Source organism: Myotis daubentonii, chromosome 12 (assembly GCF_963259705.1).
Source record: "Myotis daubentonii chromosome 12, mMyoDau2.1, whole genome shotgun sequence".
Lineage (NCBI taxonomy): Eukaryota > Metazoa > Chordata > Mammalia > Chiroptera > Vespertilionidae > Myotis > Myotis daubentonii.
Genome location: NC_081851.1, coordinates 58,341,214 through 58,362,354, shown reverse-complemented (window position 1 = coordinate 58,362,354; position 21,141 = coordinate 58,341,214). Strand labels below are relative to the sequence as shown.

General features: G+C 37.4%; 1 protein-coding gene across 7 annotated transcripts in view; it reads left to right on the top strand.

Moving 5' to 3' along the window:
• The window catches only part of MTA3 (metastasis associated 1 family member 3), a 179,512-nt gene that overhangs the window by 125,041 nt on the left and 33,330 nt on the right, over nt 1–21,141 (top strand). For all 7 annotated transcript variants that reach the window (XR_009447997.1, XM_059659993.1, XM_059659991.1 and 4 more), the window contains exons 9-10: nt 7,523–7,711; nt 19,403–19,477. Coding sequence is in view for 6 of the 7 variants with exons in the window: in XM_059659993.1 (XP_059515976.1) it covers nt 7,523–7,711; nt 19,403–19,477 (264 nt within the window). In the remaining variant the exon portion in view is untranslated. The remainder of the gene's footprint in view (nt 1–7,522; nt 7,712–19,402; nt 19,478–21,141) is intronic.

Here is a 21,141-nt window from a genome sequence, read left to right as displayed (position 1 = left end):
ATATGGTGCATTCTGAATGAAGGCCTCAGCTGACTCCATGGGTTGCTCTGAAGAGTTGTCCCAAATCAGTGTGGAAGGCTGGGCCTTGACACTCCTGAGTCATTGGTTGCAGGCTGCCCTAAGAAGAGAGCATGGCCTTGGGTGATGAATCTTTCTTAAATTGAGATCATTTCAAAGAGGACCAACAGCTGAGGGCTGTCTGTTCACAGCACTTTTAGCACTGGCTAAATAAGTTCTTTATTTTCAGAGGGAAAACACAGTACAGTGGGGCCTTGACTTACGAGTTTAATTCATTCCGTGACAGAGCTTGTAACTCAAATTACTCGTATGTTAAATCAAAAATGAATGAGTGAGACACCTGATGCTGGGCTGATGTGGCGTTCACTGTGACGTTCGCTGCGCCAACTAGCGGTGGGGTATCTGAAGCTGGCTCGTAACCCAAATTTTAGCTCGCAACTCAAAGCAAAAAATCGTCCGAGACACGGCTTGTATCTCGAAAAAACTCGTTAGTCGGGACACTCGTAAGTCAAGGCCCCACTGTATTCATTATACTGTCCAGAGTCTGTCCAGAACTTCAGTGGCTTATAACAACAAGCATTGATTTTTTTTGTACGCTCTTTGTCTAGGATTCTGCTGAACTAGACTGGGCTGCTATAGGTGCCACGCTACAGGTTGTGACCAGATCTCCTTCATGTGTCTCTTCTTCGTTGACAAAAGTCAGTAGCACCAGAGGGCAAGTCCAAATGCAAAAACATTCAGGGCTCTGTTAACTCACATGTCTAAACATCCTATTGGCCAGTCAAGTCACATGTCCAGGTCCAGCATTAATGGAGTAGAAGAATACCCTTCTATGGAGGTCCAAGGGAGAAAGTGAATATTTGCTAAAGAATAACCCAGTCTACCATAGTGCGATTCTGCTTAATGAACAAAAGATGAGAATTTCACTGCCAGGATTTAATTGTCAGTCTTTCTCTTAAAATATTTCTATTTGTCATCTCCATCTGTTATGAATGAGATGAAATGTGACAACACCTTCAGTGCTATTTGGCAAAGAAAACAGCTTGTTCTTATGATTTTTAAAATTTATATTTGAATGGATCTTGTATGTTATTTGTAAAGCTATTGAAAAGATGACAACTTTGTATTTATCTGGAGGGAAGACTCAGTTTTTTATGTTTAGTTTTTAAGTTCTTTTATTTTAAACTAAGCTATATATACAGTTAAGCGTATTAAGTATCCTATATTTTAAATACACTGCTTATACATTTTTACATATATATACATGTAACCACCACCCAGGTCTAGATTAAAAAACAAAACAAAAAAAAACCATCCTGAATCCCAAAAAGGTTTCTCATGCCCCTCTCCTATCAGTGTCCCCCACTTCCCTTCTGAGGTAACAACTATCAGACTTATCTCACCATCAATTAATTGTTACTTTTCTTAAAGTCCATATAAATGGAATCAGCCAGTATGTTCTCTAGTATGTATGTCTAGCTTTTTGTTATTTTACTGATAAACCATAGTCATTGGTTATATGTCAAACTCCAATCTTTTTTAGCTTCTGTGAATCTCTACTAATGGGTGTTGTCTCTTCTATTATAGAAAGTGTCTTCCATGTTTTACTGATACATTTTCAGGGTAAGATTAGACAATAAAAGTCTATTCAAAAGAAACTGCTATGCTGGAGGGGAGGGTCTGGAGTAGAGGGGGTTAATGGGAAAAAAAGGAGGGGGGGGACACTTGTAATACTTTCAACAATAAAGATAAATTTATAAAAAGAAACAAGAAACTGCTATCTATGCCAGAAAGATGGAGTTAATAATAGGAGCTCCAAGCAAATAATGTGATCTGGTTTCCTTTGTGAAGTTAGTTATCGATTTCAACAGAATTGTTCCCTAGGAATTCCACAGTGCATGCGCCTGATGGGAATGTTTATTTTGTACATATAGTGATTATTACTGCACTCTCTTCTAGGCTATGGAATAAATGTGGGCTTTGGAGGTTTCATAGCTCCTGGTAAGCCGTGAGTCTGCCCCATTCTTGCCATTTGAGTTGTGGCACAATACAGGAGCTAGTCTTCCAAAGGCAAATGCTTACTTCGCTGTTCAGTAACACACACACTCTGTAATCACTTGAGATTTTGGTCATAACAACTTATAAAGGTTGAGAAAGTACTTTGGTTCTTTGAAGTCTTATTAGATAATAGCTCATTATCAATTTTAAGAGTGACTATAAGAAGAGTATTTTCATTCATCTAACGTAAACAAAGACAGAAAATCCATTTATGCTTTGAGTGGTTAGTATAATATCAGTTGAGAAAAACTCGTTTAATTCTGTCACTTTTGGTTTCATAGCACTCGTTAATTATAAAAATTACTTCTACCTCCTAAGGAATCTCAGCAACATAATTAATTTCTATAATTATTGATTTTGAGTACCATTTAATCTTTTTTAGTTTTGTTATTCATTATAAATACTAGATGCCCAGTGCACAAAATCTGTGCACTGGGGTGGGGGAGGGGGGGTGGGGGTGTTGTCCCTCAGCCCAGCCTATGCCCTCTTGCAGTCTGGGAGCCCTCAGGGGATGTCTGACAGATGGCTCCTTAGTGCTACCATGGATGCGGGAGAGGCTTCTGCCACCGCTGCTGCGCTCACCAGCCATGAGCCCTGCTTCTGGCTGAGCAGTGCTCCTCCTGTGGGAGCTCACTGATCACCAGGGGGCAGCTCCTGCGTTGAGCGTCTGCCCCCTGGTGGTCAGTGTGCATCATGGCAACTGGTCGTTCCGCCCTTCAATCGATTTGCATATTAGCCTTTTATTATATAGGAGTTTTAAAAGTAATCATTAATGGCCCTGGCTGGGTGGTTTGGTTGGTTGGATCGTCGTCCCTTCTTGGTTGGATCATCGTCCCTTAAACAAAAAGGTTGAAGGTTTGATTCCCAGTCAGGAACATATCTAGGTTGAGGTTCCGTTCCTGGTGGTGGACGTATGGGAGACAACCAATCGATGTGTCGTTGTCAAATTGGCATTTCTCTCTCTCTCTCTCTCTCTCTCTCTCTCTCTCTCTCTCTCTCTCCCTCTCTCTCCCTCCCTCCCTCCCTCCCTCCCCCCACCTCCCCACTTCCTTTCTCTAAACATATCCTCTGGTGAGGATTAAAAAAATAACAATCATTTATGAAAATACATTATTAATTGAAGGGATCAATAAGTGCTATTGAACTTTCTTTTCATTTTCATAAGTTATATATCCAGAAACAATAATCACTTAGTTTCATGGATGCTGGAGTTTGAGGAGCACAAGAAAAAAATAAAAATTAATTCTAACATTTTTTGTAACCCCTGCTCCAGAAGAATGAGAAGAAATTTACTTGAAAGTTGAGGTTGTTATTCTACTGCCGGGAGCCGGTCCATGCTTGCTGTTTCAAGGGACCTGGCATATATGGCATACTGTTCTTAATATGTTTGCTCACCTTCTTGGCGCTGTGTTTTAACCAAGGTCACCTCTCCGAGAAAGGTTGAATCCCCAAGTAGGGATTTTCCCCTGAAGTTAGGGAGGGAATAAAACCCCTCAACTAAGTGCCAGGCGGGTAATTAATCCCTTTAACTACGAACAATCATGCTTAAACTACATAATCTTTTCTCCCTGGAATGGAGATAAGAAACGCCCTAACCTTTGTAATAGAGATTGATAGGATTGAATCAACTGGTATAAATACAGTTGTAACAAGACAGAAACACTCAGAACTCAGAACACAGAACTAAGGAGACAGGGCTTGGAAGACAGGACCAAGAGAGACAGAGCCTAGGCACAGAACCTACACAGAACGTTCTCTAGAGACAGAAGAACTTTGCTGGAGAGAGCATGCCGGAGGATCCTGGAGAGGGACTGGCCTTGGAGCCTAGAGACAGAGCCTAGCGGGAGAACATGGCAAGGGATCCTGGACTGAACCTGACTGCGGAGATTGGCAGGAGAGCCTGACTAGAACCTGGTGACTGAACCTGACTGGAGAACCTGAGCAGAACCTCTCTGGAGATGGAGACCAGAACTTGGCTGGAGATCCTGGCTAGGCTGCTGATCAACTGAACCCTGTCTCCTTGTCCTTCCTTCTTCGCCGACTCCGTCCACGCCTTTGGGGACCCCTGGACCCGCTGGGGTTGGACCCCGGCATTCTACGATTGTGACACATATAGCAAAAGACTATACATGGTCAGCGGTCTTAGCTGTGATTATAACTAGGAAATTGATGGTTTCAGGTGTACAGCATAGTGATTAGATATGTATATAATTTATGAAGTGATTCCCCCCAATAAGTCTAGTACCCACCTGGTACCAAACACAGTTATTACAATATTATTGACTGTATTCCCTATGCTATACTTTACATCCACATGACTATTTCATAACTACCAATTTGTACTTCTTAATCACTTCACCTTTTTCACCCACCTCCCCCAAACCTCCACCTACGTGGCAACTATCAGTTTGTTCTCTGTATCTATGAGTTTGTTTCTGTTTTGTTCATTTATTTTTTTAGATTTCACATATAAGTGAAATCATATGGTATTTGTTCTTATTTGCCTTAACTTCACTTAGCATAATACTTTCTAGGTCCATCCATGTTGTCATAAATGGTAAGATTTCATTCTTTTTTTCTGTCTGAGTAATATTCCATTAAATATATGTACCGCATCTTCTCTCTCCCTTTTAAAAACAAAAAACAAAAAACTTTTTATTGATTATTAGAGAGCGAGGAAAGGAAGAGGGATAGAGAGATAGAAACATCAATGAGAGAGAAATATCGATCAGCTAGCTCCTGTACCTACCCTACTGGGGATTGAGCCCACAACTCAGGCATGTATCCTGATTGGAATCAAACTAGTGACCTCTTGGTTCATGGGTTGATTCTCAACCACTGAGCCATATTGTCTGGGCATGTACCACATCTTTTCCAGTTGTCCATTGATGACTTGTGCTGCTTACATATTTTGGCTATTGTAAATAATGCTACAATGAACATAGGGATGCATATATATTTTTGAATTGGTGTTTTGGATTTCTTCAGATAAATATCCAGAAGTGAAATAGCTGGGTCATAAGTTTGCCCTATTTTTAATTTTTTTAGGAGCCTTCATACTGTTTTCCGAAATAGCCGTGCGAATGACATTCCCACAAACAGTGTACGAGGATTCCATTTTCTCCACATCCTAGCCAACACTTGTTATTTGTTGAATTATTGATAATAGTCATTCTAACAGGTGTGAGGTGATATTTCATTCTGATTTTAATTTGCATTTCTCTGATGATTAGTGACATCGAGCAGGTTTTCATATTCCTATTGATCATCTGTATGTCCTTTTTGGAGAAATGTCTATTGAGGTCCTCTGTCCAGTTTTTTAATTGGATTGTTGTTGTTTTGGGTATTGAATTTTTTGAATTCTTTATAATTTTGGATATTAACCCGTTACCAGATGTATCATGGGTGAATATGTTCTCCTATTCAGTGGGTTGTCTTTTCATTTTGTTGATGGTTTCCTTTGCTGTGCAAAAACTTTTATTTGACGTAGTCCAATTTGTTTCTTTTTTCTCTTTTTTTCCTTTGTCCAAGGAAATATATCAGAAAAAAATATTACTAAGAGAAATGTCAGAGATTTTACTGCCTGTGTTTTCTTGTAGGATTTTTATGGTATTGAGTCTTACATTCTAGTCTTTAATCCATTTTGAGTTTATTCTTGTATATGGTGTAAGAAGGTGGTTTCTAGTTTAATTTTTTCACATGTATCTGTCCACTTTTCCCAACACCATTTATTGAATAGACTGTCTTGATTCCATTGTATGTTATTGCCACCCTTATAAAATATTAATTGATTAAATAATTATGTCTGGCTTTTTATTCTGTTCCATTGATCTGTCTTTTATGCCTGAATCATGCTGTTTTGATTATATGTAGCCTTGTAGTGTAGTTTGATATCAGGTAGTGTGATTTCTCCAACTTTGTTCATTTTTCTCAAGATTGATGTGGCTATCCAGGATCTTTTGTGGTTCCATATACAATTTTGGATTATTTGTTCTAGTTCTGTGAATATGTCATTGGTATTTTGATAGGAATTGCATTGAATCTATTAATTGCTTGGGTAAGTATGGTTATTTTAACAATGTTAATTCTTCCAGTGCATGAGCACAGTATATGCTTCCACTTATTTGTATATTCTTCAGTTTCTTTCTTCAGCGTCTTATAATTTTCTGAGTACAGATATTTCATGTAAAAAAAAAAAGGTGCAAGACTTGGCTTTCATGTGTCAGAAAGTTAAAACAGAACTAGTTCTTAACTTGACAAGATTTGATCACCTTGTCTGCCAAACCTTCACCACACCTACATGCTTATCCAGAAGTAGAACCAGTTGTCCTGTTTTGCAGTTTTCCTGTATACAAATGGGCATACATGTTATAGATGAATTTCTTTCTCGCCAGTAAAAATACCACCAAGTTTTTCAAAACTTAAAAGTTTGGAACCTAGTTTATTCTCTCCTGATGGGAGGAAAATGTTACACCCAAGGTACTTTTGCAAAAAGCCACTTTTATTATTGTAACCTATCTTTTCTCCTTTCAAATTATTCTTCAAATCACTCTTCCTTGAAATTTATAGGAAACCCCCACCAACCTCACCAACCTAGCTGTTCCAAGCCCTGCCTGGTCATTCTTGGTCTTAAAAACGTCAACCAAGTTAATTTTTAACATGGATAGGTAATTTTGTTTGGTTTGTTTTATACAGATGTGTAATTTTGTTTTGTCTTACTACCATTCATTCTCAGTTCCATTTATTTTTTTCTATTTCTCCTTTCTTAGTACATCATTTTCTTAATCCAATCTGAGAAATTTTTTTCTCACTCTCTGACACATGATGTTTTTCCCCTCCTTGATATATTTTTTATTGATTTCAGAGAGAGGTAGAAACATCAATGATGAAAGAGAATCATTGATCAGCTGCCTCCTGCACATCCCACACTGGGGATAGAACCTGCATGCCGGGCATGTGCCCTGACTGGGAATCAAACCGTGAACTCCTGGTTCATACATAGACGCTCAACCACTGAGCCATGCTGGCCAGGCAACATGATCTATTTTTTAGGATCTTGTTCAGGAAGGCTGTGCCAGCCTTCTATAGTAGCTGAAGTGACTTTAGCATTTTTAACAGAAAGAATGATGAAACATACAGGTTTCCAATTTAATGCCTGGAGGTCCTGGATATCCATAGTTAGGTTGCTATAACGAATGAATCATTTAAAAAAAAATACATACCTTAAAAGGCACAAATCAACATTTTCTTAAAGCAGTAAATGATATTTTAAATAATTGTTAAGTAATCTGTTATTCAAATTTTTCTTAAGTTTGTGAGAAAATAACTACCTCAGTATATGGTTGTTAATTAACTGCATTATGCACTTGAGTATCTGTTCTTAAATAATCTAGGACATTTGCATTTATGGCTGATCTTTTCTCTCCATTTTGTTTGTTTTCTTTAGTTTCATGCTATGGATACATTATATAGACACAGCTATGACTTGAGCAGTGCAATAAGTGTCTTAGTGCCACTTGGAGGACCTGTTTTATGCAGAGATGAAATGGAAGAATGGTCAGCCTCTGAAGCTACTTTATTTGAAGAGGCACTGGAAAAATATGGCAAAGACTTCAATGATATACGTCAAGACTTTGTAAGTAGAAAATTGTGAATGATATAAAACGTTGAGGTTGGGGATATTTTATTTGTTTTAGAAATCTGTGACTTAGTAATTTTTTCTGCTCACCATAGAATGAAGGCCAGTATTATAAAGGGAGAAATTAACATTTATTCTCAGAATTAATTGTGAATAAGACCCAGGGTCAGGAGGCCTTGAGTTCTTGCTATAAACCTTGGCAGTATGAATTCATCCTCTTCACCTTTCTGAGGTCTAAGTTTAAAATATGGACAGATTGTCTAACCATTTGCAATAAATATATCTAATATATCTAATTCCTGCCTCTTAAGCTCGTTGCCCTCCTTTAGACCTTCAGTGTTTTTCTAGTTGTCTAATTGTTGAGCCTAAAATTTTGATGTGGACTTTTAATGTGGAAATAACCTGTAAAGCAGTGTAGGAGAATTTGCTTTATAGGCTTTCTATCTTTGACTCCTCTTAATGATATGCAGTATCTAACTTGCCTTTTAAATATTAGATAGTCTTTCCTCCTATTATGTACTTCCTTTTGTCTTTGTGGAATTGCTCTAATTAAGTTTATACTCACTTTGAAATGGAGAAATTTCCATTTGAGAAGTCTATAAATAGATTTCTATAGCAGCTATTCTTTATAAAAAATTATGAAAATAGAATATTTATAGACTATGAAGTATTTGATGCAAGTTAATATCCTGCCTTTTATGTTGTTGAATTTTTGTTTGAATTATTCCTGAAAAAAATTATTTCTATCAATATGGATACATTAAATTCCAAACATGATAATTAATTAATTAGTGTCACTAACATTTGTTCTTCTGGCAAAACTTCACTCATACCCAGATTGTTATATGTCATGATTTCAATTTCTAGGAGGTGCAGGTGAGGATTTAAAATGCATGGGTGGCATTTAGCTTCAGATGGTCAGAATAAGGCACCAGTGTGATGTTATTACTATGATACATTAATGTACCATACCACCAAATAGAAACCACAAAAAAAGTCCCCTAAAGTACAAAATCCACAGGTCTGACAAAGGAATGGAGGGAGAAACATTAAAGTGAAACTACTTTCCCTGCACTGAGTGTGACATGCTCATTTTATGTTCTAGTAATTCTTCTGGACCCATTTCAATTCAACAAATGTCTGTTGAGCACCTGCAGCATGCCAGGCCTTCAGGTAGCCACTAGGCATGCAACAGAAACATAACGTTACTTCAGGGAATGAGTTCACAGTCAACATCAAGTGATTGAAGCACATACACCAATTAATATAAAATGTAGTTATTTCTGTCAGCGGTATCAACAAGTATTATGGGGTATTGGGAGGGGAACTATCAGTTGTGTCAGTCAAATCAGAAATGGCTCCACAGAGTTACCTGGCATTTCAACTGGATCTCTTATGGTAAAAGGAGAAAACAGCAAATTGAAAGGTATCCATGAGGTATGAAACTTGCACTCCCAGGCACCTAAAACAGGACTAGGAAGGAACTCTCTGAAGAGTAGCTTGGTGCAATATACTCAGACACAGAGGCTGACATTGATATGAGATTAAAGAACTGTATGAAAATGAGTGTGACAGTAATAATGCTGTTAGATGGTTTTTGTTACCTTGAAGATCTAACAAAATTCTTGTAAATTCGCATTGTGGTATATATTAGTTTTTGCTGAGGGTAGTTAGATTGCTTGTTGATTCGCCAGTCACATTAGGTTTGTAGTATTTTGGAGACTGAAATTTTCCACCAGTGTCAAAAACCTTAAAGAATATATGATACCAGGAGGCTGACTGCCCAAAGGGTTTAACTTTTCGTGTAGTTTGGAGTGTTTTTAAACTAATTATTCACCTCCATCCCCTAATACTAGTAAAAGTAATACATAAACCTGAAGACCATATATGACAAGCCCACAACTAATATCATATGCGGTGGTGAAAGGTAGGTACATGAAAAGTACTCAACACCACTAATCATTAGGGAAATACAAATCAAAACGACAATGAAATATCACCTCATACCTGTTAAGACAACTAATATAAAAAAGACAAGAGATAACAAGTGTTGGCGAGAATGTAAAAAAGGCTTGGCATTAATTATTCATTAAATGTTTGATGGAATTCACCAGCAAAGACATCTGGTCCTAGGATTTTCTTTGATCAGAGGTTTTTGATCCCTGATTAGCTCCCCTTCTTAGTTATAATCTATTCTGATTTTCTATTTCTTCATGATTCAGTCTGGGTAGGTTTTATGTTTCTAGGAATTTATCCATTTTTTCTAGGTTATCTAATTTGTTGGCATATATTTGTTCATAATAGTCTCTTAACATAAGCCTTTGTATTTGGGTCTTCTTTTTTTTCTTAGTCTAGCTAAAAGTTTTGTCAGTTTTTTTTTATCTTTTCTAAAAAATAGCCCCTAGTTACATTGATCTTTTCTATTTTTATAGTTTTCACTTCATTTACTTCTGCTCTGATCTTTGTTATTTCCTTCCTTCTGCTAATTGGATCCACTCCCCCGCCCCCCCCCCATCATTCCTAATGACCTGTCTTTTAGTTCACACATTCTGTTTTTCTGCTTAATCAAGTCTGTTGTTGATGTTCTAGATCAGTGATGGCGAACCTTTTGAGCTCGGTGTGTCAGTATTTTAAAAAACCCTAACTTAACTCTGGTGCCGTGTCACATATAGAAATTTTTTGATATTTGCAACCATAGTAAAACCAAGATTTATATTTTTGATATTTATTTTATATATTTAAATGCCATTTAACAAAGAAAAATTTAAAAAATGAGTTCTCTTGTCACCTCTGACACGCGTGTCATAGGTTCGCCATCACTGTTCTATATTGTATTTTTTATTTAATTAATTGTATTTTTCAGCTTTAGAATTTGTTAGGTTCCTTTTCATTATTCTGTCTTTGTTGGACTCATTTTGTTTGTATATTGTTTTACTGATTTTACTGCATTGTCTTTCTGTACTTTCTTGTAACTTATTGAACTTCCTTAATACAATATTTTTTAAATTCTCTTTCAGGCAAGTAGTAGATATCCAGTTCTTTGGGGTCAGTAACTAGAAAATTATTGTGTTTCCTTGGTGTCATGTTTCCTTAGTTTTTCATGTCACCTCTTCCATAGTTTACAGATGCTTTTGGTGGGGAAAGGCCTTCACCAGCAGGTGGTGCAAGGACACTGGCTTATTGGGGCCTGATGTTTCCAGCTCCCAGGTAGGTCAGGTGGCATAGACACATTCAGCTCCATCAGCTGAAGTCAATGTTGCTAAAGATTGCAAGGGTCCTCCATGGTGCAGTGGTAGTGAGGACTGTTAACACTCTTCAGTGACAACGGCTGCTGGGGAACTTCCTGATCATAGCCAAGGGATCCCTCTTGGCAATGGGTCTGGCTTTGGAGGGACCTGTGGTGGTATTAGTGTGAGTCATGGACACACTTGGATCCGTCACGGAGCCAGGAGTGGATCATGTATGCTTCTTGAGTGGCTGAGTGTAGGGTCTAGGCTGCTGGCCAGTTTCCATGGCTCTGGTACCTGAGATGTGTGCACATGTGGGACAGCTGTGGAGCTGAGGTCTGAAGCCACAGGTACATGTGGAGCAGCCAGGACTTTGGGGTCCAGGGTATGCACAGAGTTGGAGGTAGGGGCTGGAAGCCCTGTTCCAGGGGCACAGCAATGTCTTCTGGGAGTGACCCACCAGCATCTCCTAGCGGCAGCAATGGCTGTTGGTTACCTCAGTGTCAAAAGGTGCTAGCTTTCTCTGCAGAGCAGGCTGCTGTGGCCCATGCCAGCATACACTGCAGAGCCCTGTGCTGGGAAAGCTGCAGGAATTCTGTCCTGGGGGCTGTATGAGTGGCAAAGGCTGCCAGGCCCTCTGTAGAGCAGGTCACTGGGGACCTCAGTGGCACACACCTTATGGCTTATATTGATAGCCTCCACCCTTCTTCTTGGTTCTTAGCCATTTTAAGATGTCTCAGCTAAGCCGTCTCCACAGTGATCCTTTCTGTGTGGTAATTCATTAATTGCTCCACTGTGTTGCTATAGGTTCTTAATTTGAGTCTTGTACCCTCCCAGGGCTATTTTTGTTTGTTGATAGCAGTCTATTTACTGATTGGTGGTGGTGGGTTTTTTTTGTGTGTGTGTGTGTGTTAGGGGCAGACCAAGACTGGTAGCTCCTATTCCTCTATCTTGCTCCCATCCACTTTAAGTTGTCTAGCTTACTGTCATAAGGTTGTTCATAATAGTCCTATTACCCTTTTATAAGGCCTTATATGGACACATGTGCTAATGTATCCTCTCACACTCCTGATGCTGATGATTTAGCTCTTCTCTCTTTTTCCCTCATCAGTCTGGCCTTAAGGCTTTCTCAGTTTTATTGATCTTTGCAAAGAACCAGCTTCTGGTTTGATTGACTTTCTGTTTCATTAATTTCTGCTTTTATGTTAATTATTTCCTTCCTTCAGCTTGCTTTGGACTAATGTGCTTTGTCTTTTCCTAGTCTTTTTAAGGTTGAATCTTAAATCATTTATTTGAAACATTTCTTGTAATGCAATCATTTATTGGTAGCATATGTTTAGCTAGTAATGATTTATTTCAGCTTTGCCTGAAAAAGATACTTCCTCTAAAAAGATATTTCATTCTTTCTAGAATTCATTTATTTTCTTTTTCAATACCCTAAAGATGTTTATTTGGCTTATTCAGTTTCTGATGAGAAAGTTCCTCTGTATGTAAATGTTTCTTTTTCTTTGTGTTCAAGATTTTTCTTTACTCTCGGTTTTCAATAGTTTTACTACTACATTTTGCCTGAGTGTGTTTTTCTTTGTAATCATTCTACCTGTAGTTCACTTAGTTTCCTAGAGCTGAGATTTTCTGTTTGTGTGCTGGTTTGCATAATTTGTATCAATTCACCTTCTAGTACACTAATGCTTTTCCCGGCTATATCCAGCAAACTGATTAACTTGTTAAAAGGAATTCTTCAAACATGATAGCATGTTTTTTCTCACATGTATACTTTATTCTTTTTTATGCTTTCTATCTGTGTTTAAATCGCCATCTGTTTGTGTTGTCCACCTTTTCAACTGGATCCTTTGTTATAATTATCATAGTTTAATATCTGATACTTCCAATATTTGGGTCATATTGGAGTCTATATCTGTTGCCTGATTTATTTCTTGAAAATGGGACATTTATTTTCATGCTGTTTTTTAATGTCTTCTATCTTTGACTGGATATGGAACATCCTATGTAAACAACATAGGCTGAGTTAAGCAGTATTTGTATTCTGAAATGAGCATGCCTCTTCATCTAGGTCATTATTGTAGGGGATTGAGTCTGTCTGGTTAATAATGGGCCAGGTTTGGGTTTTCCTGTTCTTTTAAAGAAAGTGGAAAGGAGGGAGGGAGGGACGGAGGGAAGAAGAGGGAGGCAGGAAGAGGGAGGGAGGGAGGAAGGAAGGAGGCAGGAAGAGGAAGGGAGGGAGAGGGAAGGAGGGAGGGAGAAACATCAACGTGAGAGAGACATCGAATGGTTGCCTCCCATATGCATTCCAAACCATGACTTCCTGGTTTTCGGGTCGGCGCTTGACCACTGAACCACACTGTGTGGGCTTGATGTTTTGTTTTTCCCATATATTTTTCTGTTACTAAATTCTAGTTTAATTTTGTTGTGATCAGAAAACATACTCTATAAAAACCAAATTTTACATTTTTGTGATTTGATTGCTTCTGACCCAGTGTATGGCCTGTTATGGTGAATGTTCTGTGTGCTCTTGGAAAGAATAGATATTTTGCTGTTAGCTGGAATGTTCTGTAAATGCTACTTAGGTCAAGTTTATTGATAGTGTTGTTCAAGTCTTCTGAAGCCTTATTGATTTTCTGTCTACTTGTTCTATTACTTATTGAGAGAGCTATTACTTATTGAGAGAGCAGCATTAAAAGTCTCTAGCTATAATTGTGGAATTTCTATTATTCCTTTCAATTGTAATTAGGTTTTTGCTTTTAATTATGTTAAACTCTATTATTAGGTACATGCACACTTAGGATTATTATGTTCTCATGGTGAATTGACCATTTTATCTTTAAATCATGCTTCTCTATTCATGGTAATACTCTCTATGGCGAAGTCTACTTTATTTTCTATTAATATAATTACTCAAACTTTATTTTTTTACATGATATATCTTGTTTTCATTCTTTTATTTTTATCTTATTTATGTCCAAAGTGGGCTTTTTGTGGACAGAATACAGTTGTATTTTAAAAACATAAATAATATGACACGCTCTGCTTTTTAGTTGTAGTTTTTAAAACTAATATAATATAATATAATTATGAGTTTAAATCCATCATCTGAGCACTAATTTTCCATTTGTTCCATTGTTTTTTGTCCTTTCCTCCTTATTGATCAACTTTTTATGATTCCCTTTAATCTTCACTAGTGGCTTACTAATTAAACTTTTGTTTTATTTGTTTAGTGGTTTACAATATGCATCTTCAAAGTACCACAGTCTTCCTTTCAACCAAATACCACTTAGATTACATAGATTATAAGAATTATATAACAATGCACTTCCAGTTCCTCCTTCCCCTTACTGTGCTTTTGCTGCCGTACACTCTGTGATCACTATTTTTTGCTTTAGATAATCAGTGATCTTTTAAAGAGATTTTAAAAAATAGCTTTTTCCATAACTATAACTATATAAAATATATTTACTTATTATTTTTTACCATTTCTGCCCCTGTTCATTTCTTTATGTAGATTCAAAATTTTATCAGCAGCAGAGGCTTTCTCGGGCTTCCTGCTCTGGCCCAGTTCTTTCTGAACACCTGATGGAGGTCTGTGGCAAGCGTGTGTGGATTCCCCTTGTGTCTAGAGCTTTCTTCTGTTAAACAGTTGTTTGTAGCCCACTGTTGACTTTTGGTAAATTTTTTGTGTTCTTCTTACTTTAATTTTTATTGGTCACCTGTTTCTTTTATGCTCTGCCAAAGTAAAGGTAGTTCATGAGTCCTGTGTCTCTTCAGAATGATTTTGGAATTCAGTTGATTGTCTTGTAACCTTAGCTTTTTAGATAGACTCACAAATTGTTGAAGTTTTGTAGATTATCTCCTCCCCCCCTAATTTTTAGGGTAGGAATGGCATTCTCCTGTGGATTTCTATATCCTAAACCTAAACAGAAACAGAACCTGAAATATGTAAAGTAACTATAAAGTTCAAAGTTCAAAATAGCCAGGTCTTTCTTTCTTCATGCAATCAAGTCAGTTTAACAAAAATATTTCCTAGCTGTTCCAGATAACAAAAACACAGTAGCTATTATGAACAGAATGGGATATAAATTTGGAAATTTGTTGCTAAAATCATTGAGAGGGTTGGAGAAGTAGGCCCCAGGCTAGGTTTCAAAACAATCCCACAGAAATGGCCCAGCGGGTGAGCTCCTACCTCTGCCCCATATGGAAACTGGGAAGCTGCTGGGTTAACTTCTGCTCCAGGATCACACTACTTCACCTTGATGTTGGGATCAGGAAACCACTAGCAGAGCTTTGGGCTCTAGAACCATTTTGTGCTTCTTCGATGCAGCAGAATACTAGTAATTGCCTGGTGCACCATCCTCTCTTAACCCTGCTTACTTCACTTCGGAATTTGGGTCTTATACACATACAGTACATCTGATTGGAAGAAATAAATCACAAGGGAGTCTTGGAAATACGTTTGGATTACTGATCGTTACATTATAGGAAAGTGAAGCTACAAGGAAATTGGAAAGGATACTGAACAAACTGTAATTGGAAATGACAGAATCCATTTGAGTGAGCTAGTTTAAGGAGAAAGAAATTTATTATAGGGTGTTAGAAGGCTTACAAAACCTCTAGGACAGTGGTTCTCAACCTGTGGGTCGCGACCCCTTTGGGAGTCGAACGACCCTTTCACAGGGGTCGCCTAAGACCATCGGAAAACACACATATAATTACATATTGTTTTTGTGATTAATCACTATGCTTTAATTATGTTCAATTTGTAACAATAAAAATACATCCTGCATATCAGATATTTACATTACGATTCTTAACAGTAGCAAAATTACAGTTATGAAGTAGCAATGAAAATAATTTTATGGTTGGGGGTCACCACAACATGAGGAACTGTATTAAAGGGTCGCGGCATTAGGAAGGTTGAGAACCACTGCTCTAGGAGTTTCCAGGGATTCAAGTTTAGATGTTTCACAGCCAGGACTTGTGAAGACAAGAGCACCCCACAATGGCAGTGTTCTACCAGGAACCTCGCTACAAAGACTGCTGCCTCTGCCACCAGTCTTGCTCAATCTCTGCTTCCACTTTGATTCTGTCAATAAATGCCACATCTCTAGGGTCTATTCTTCAAGCACTCACTTCTTACCAATTTCTGTATTAGAGTGCTTCTGATTATGGGTGAGGGAAACTCATCCTCACCTAGTTTAGAATAAAGAATAAAGGTATGGGTTATATTAGAGTTCTTAGTTGCTAAGTTCAGAATTCACTATATCTAATATCAGCAGAAAGGAATGTGGGATAGTAAGTTCTCATAGAACCTCTGGAGGACTGTAGAGCCAGGCTTGGATGCCATACTTTTCAGGAACATTGGAAACACTGCTGCTTGGCACCCATGATTTCAAGCTTCAATTGAGAAAGGTCAACAGAGATGGCCCAGAAGAACATGATATCTCAACCATTGTTCTTGCCAAACCATCCAATCTCCCTGCGTGCAGCCTCATTTTGATGTTGCTCACTTCTGTATCTAAATGTCATTCAGGTTTGTCAGTTTGGCTAACATAGCCCATTCGTCTGCACCTTTGTTCAAGGGTATCTGGGGAAAATACAGTTTAGGGTTTCAAGGAGAATGAGCTAGACGTGGTTTGGAAGTGGATGTATAGTATCTGCCACCTTTGACTAATCATTCATACTTGCTTTCTGTACCTGCTTCCTTCCATATATCAACTTTTAAACAGTAGTAATTATTCCTGAATCATTGGAAAATGTGGTATCATTTCTTCAAATGGGGAGGCACAAATTTACTGTCATAGCATCTCTGGTTGATGTTTAGTTTTCCTCTGATTTTAGTCACAACCCAGCTTGTAGCTTCTACATTAAATTATAATGGTAAAATCATCAACAACAGACCTTAAAAAATAGAAAGGGAATTGGGGTGTAGGAGGGAAATAATTATACCAAGCAAGGAGGGAAATATGGATGACTTCTTTAGTCTTCTTTTTCTCTGTTTTTGAAACTCATTCTGAGGACTTCATTGGCATTCAAAATCGACTCCCCTCACTCTTCTTTTCCCCTTAGTATTTTTAATAATCACAGTTCTTTATCTGGTAGGGTGACCCAAACTTCATTTTTGAGGGTTCTGGGCCCTGGTTAGAAGCAGTATTTTGTGGGAATAAGTCTTTCATAAGTCTGTGGGTGGTTTGCTAGCTAATGCATTATAGGCAGAAAAGGCAAATCATATTTAGAATAATAGTCTGTTCAATGAGAACAGATGGCTGCTATTCTATGATGCTGAGAGTTTAATGTAACTGACATGTTACTAGGAATGGGAGGCCCAGTGTACTCCGTTCCTTGCAGATTGGACACCTGGAGTAATTGGATCAGATTTGGTGAGAGGACATCCCGTGTAGCACCCATGTGTAATCTTTGTCTCCTTGCCTCTGTGTCCACTTGTTTTTGTATCCTTTGAGTATTGGGAAAAGAGTCTGGTTGATCATCATAGAGGAGATAACTTTATCCACCTGATATTAATGAGAATTTTTCTGCAAAGGGGACTCATGAGTAAGCATGAGGACACAAATATCCTCACACTCAGGTCTGTCCCAGAAAACTCTTTTCTAAGCCTTATTGTTACCAATATTCTAATCTGATTTCTTTCAAGTCTCTGATCATTGTAACAAGTGAATAACCACTGCCCACAAATGGGTATGGATTAGTAATTCTGGCCATCTCTCCTTAACTCAAAGTAGAAAGCCAGATGTTTACTCTAATATTCCACCCTCCAAAAGGATCTACCTTCTTTACTGTGCTTTAGAGCCACTCCTGCTTGGGACTGAAATGCAGGAGTAGGCTAGTTCTACTTGTTGCCAGTATATCGTGCAAAGCCATCTGCCACAGTCAGTTTCTTTCCTCTTAAATTGACATGTCCTAGGAACTCCCATGAAGCCATAAGTGAGAGTTGAGGAAGAAATGATACTCCATTAGGAGTAGACACACTAGGGCATGTTTCTCATGTGTTCATGACCTCCTCTTCTTGATAAGGGAGTGGTGGTGCTGAACATGCCTGATTAGGATTTCATGGCTTACCGTTAGGTAAAGTCTGGCTCATGATGAGCTCAGGTTACATGGTCCCTTGATTTCCAGGTTTCCAGGTAATTGTATGTCAGGGGTGATTTCTCAAAAGAATAATAATTAGCAGATGAAGAGTTTTTAGCTTGCGTAAAACCTTAGGGGACTCTGCCAATAACTGTTATACGGTCTCACCCTATTTGGTCATGTCATAAGCTCCTTAAACCATCCCTCAGACCCTTTCAAATCCATTAGATTGCTTGTTGGATTAGAGAAAACTGCTTTAGTTGTAATGCAAATGCCAGTGACTAAGCAGATTTGGTCCTGCAAGGAGACCATATTTGTAATTACTGTTGTAATTGCCACCCAATTAAACTGAAAATAAGTTCCTTTCCCTAAACTCCATCTGTTTTTACTTCAGATCAGATAGGTGAATTAAGTGTGCAGGTGACAGGAATGGCAAAGATGTTTTACTAGTACATGCGGGACACAAGCTGCAGTGCTGTCTGGGAAGTACTATTATTTTTTCTTTGACTAAATACTTTTTTCCTTTTCAGTTACAGTTGACATACAATATTATGTTGGTTTCAGGTATACAGCCCAGTAATTAGACATTATATAACTCACTGAGTTTAGGAAGTACTGTTTTAATTCTCTTACCCGATAGTGCATTAGGGACAGCAAGATGGGAGTCAGAGGGAGTGCTGAGTCACCTATCTGTAAAAGTCTGCTGCTACAGTGAAAAGTTGTGAATGTTATCAGTCATTTCGTTTGAAATTTGATCTGCCCTGATTTGCATCTTGAATGACTAACAAATCTCCCTTTACAAAGGGACATATTGAATATATTCTTTGGTTGTGCGTCTCTGTGTGGGAGCTCATGTGACTATTTTTGAATAATGAAAAATATCAAAGACAAGCTTTCTGTTTTTCTAGTATGAACCACACTATGCTATGTTTTTCTTCTGAGATTTGTTTTAATTTATTTTACAACAAAAATAAGTCAAAATAGAGCAGTTTTTTAAAGGATGGGAAGTATGTCAGAGACCACACGCCACCCAATGGTAGTTTAAGTAACTGGAAGTTTAAGTAACTGGCTAGATCTATTTCAATATCATTTATAAAATTTGTATTCCTGGGTAAGTCATAAAATAGTATCAGTCATAAAGTTTATAATTTTTAGCAAAACGGGAAGTAGAAAGGAAATGTGTTATATTAGTCCTAACTGAATATAACTTGTTTGGGATACCCTTTGCTAAGAATTAATTTCAGTTTTCATAAACTGGATGAATCTTCTATCTGGATATTTGTTTCATTATTTTAAAGTAGTAGTTTTAAAGGAAAGCAGTTGCTATAGTAGCTTGTTTTTATTGTCATATTAAATATATTTTCAGCTCCCTTGGAAATCATTGACTAGCATCATTGAATATTATTACATGTGGAAAACTACTGACAGATACGTGCAGCAGGTAATTTTTTTTATATCACTACCAATATGATTGCATTAAAGTGAACTTTCTGTTTACATTTTAATATTTCTTAGCAATATACTTAATTTAAAATTTGTCTTGTTTGCTTTATCTTTTCTAGACTATTTTAAACTGCATGATTTCATATCCTTAAGATATTATTTTAAGATTTTAGTCTTAATATATTTTTTTTTACTTCAGAATTTATTATGATAGATATTTTGGAAGGACAACAGGGAAGGTACCGCTAGAGAGGCAGTGTTTTCCTTGCAGGTGCCTGGTGCCTCATCTCTTTGTGAGTATACTTGGAGGGAATGCCCTAAGATGTGATGTTAGCGCACACCTTTTGAGCAACTTATTTTTACATATTGAAAATTTAGACGGATGCCATTTGTGTGGATATAGCTCCTAAATCTTTTATCTTAACTGTAAAGTTAGTCTTACTAGTTTGATGCCTTGGTGTACTGTACATAAATTTTTATCCGAAGTTATTTCTAGAAGCAGGGAATGATTTGTTTCTGACTCCTTCCCACATGTCCCAAATTGAGGTAACTCTCTCCGTTACTTATTTCGAGCACTATTTCCTGGGAAAAGGCACATTTTCCCGAAGTGACCCCAGTCAGTACTTGTTTTTATATTCTTCTAGTCTCATGTCAGAACTGGTAAGGAAAGGGGCAAATATATTTAACATAGACATTATTTTTCCTAAGTATGTGATTGCACAGTGGCAAGTGTTGGATGCTATAAAAATACATTTAAGGATCACTTTAAAAATTGCCATAGTGAGTTGTTGAGATCATGAATAGTGAATAGCCAGCCACCCATGGCTTATTGAAACATTTCCAGAATCAACATCATGTATAATTTAAAAAGTGCTTATTTGAAACAATTAAGGTAGATAGAAATGAAGACCGGGTGTTCTGAAAACTGTTTCTCAAAGCAGAAAGAGTCCCCAAAGATGGTGGAGATGATTGCTCAAGGATGGTTGAAAATATTTGGATAAAATTCTTTTCAGAAATTTCAACTCCGTCCCTAAAAGTTTTAAGTTGTCCCCCTAAATGTTTTTGTTTACTTCTCATTGAGAAAATGAGAAATAATTTGGTTTATCTTATTTTTTATATCTACCATATATTATTTTCCTTCCCTATTTGCATTCATGTTGTGTTGATCAGTTTCTGGATTTGACTACATAATCTTTTTCCCATTCCTTTTCCTGCATTTGGCTCCTAATTGGTTCCTAAAATCTGATGTGAGTTCAGCCAAGCTATAAAGTATACTGCATACCTCCCAACATTTGAGGGTAAATGCTTATTTAATTGTACTTAGAATAGTTACTATCTCTTTCTTTTGCATGGACTTTGAAAACTAATCACCTCTGAATATTTTTCTAAAAGTAAAGATGATGTGTGTTTTTTTTCTCCCAGAAAACCAAAAGAAGAAATACGGTAGAAAATAAATTTGAAAAGTAAAAACGGTTACTTACAAGTCCTGTTTATTCACTCATGTGGGGGACGGAGTTGTTCATTGCTTTACTTTTAAAATCTATGTCTAAAACGTTATTAATACTTACAGTTCTGTTTCTCAGAATCTAGTGACTTTTCTTAGAAATTACTGCAGCTTATATGCACATTTTAAAATGGCAACTTTTGAATTATGCTTTAAAT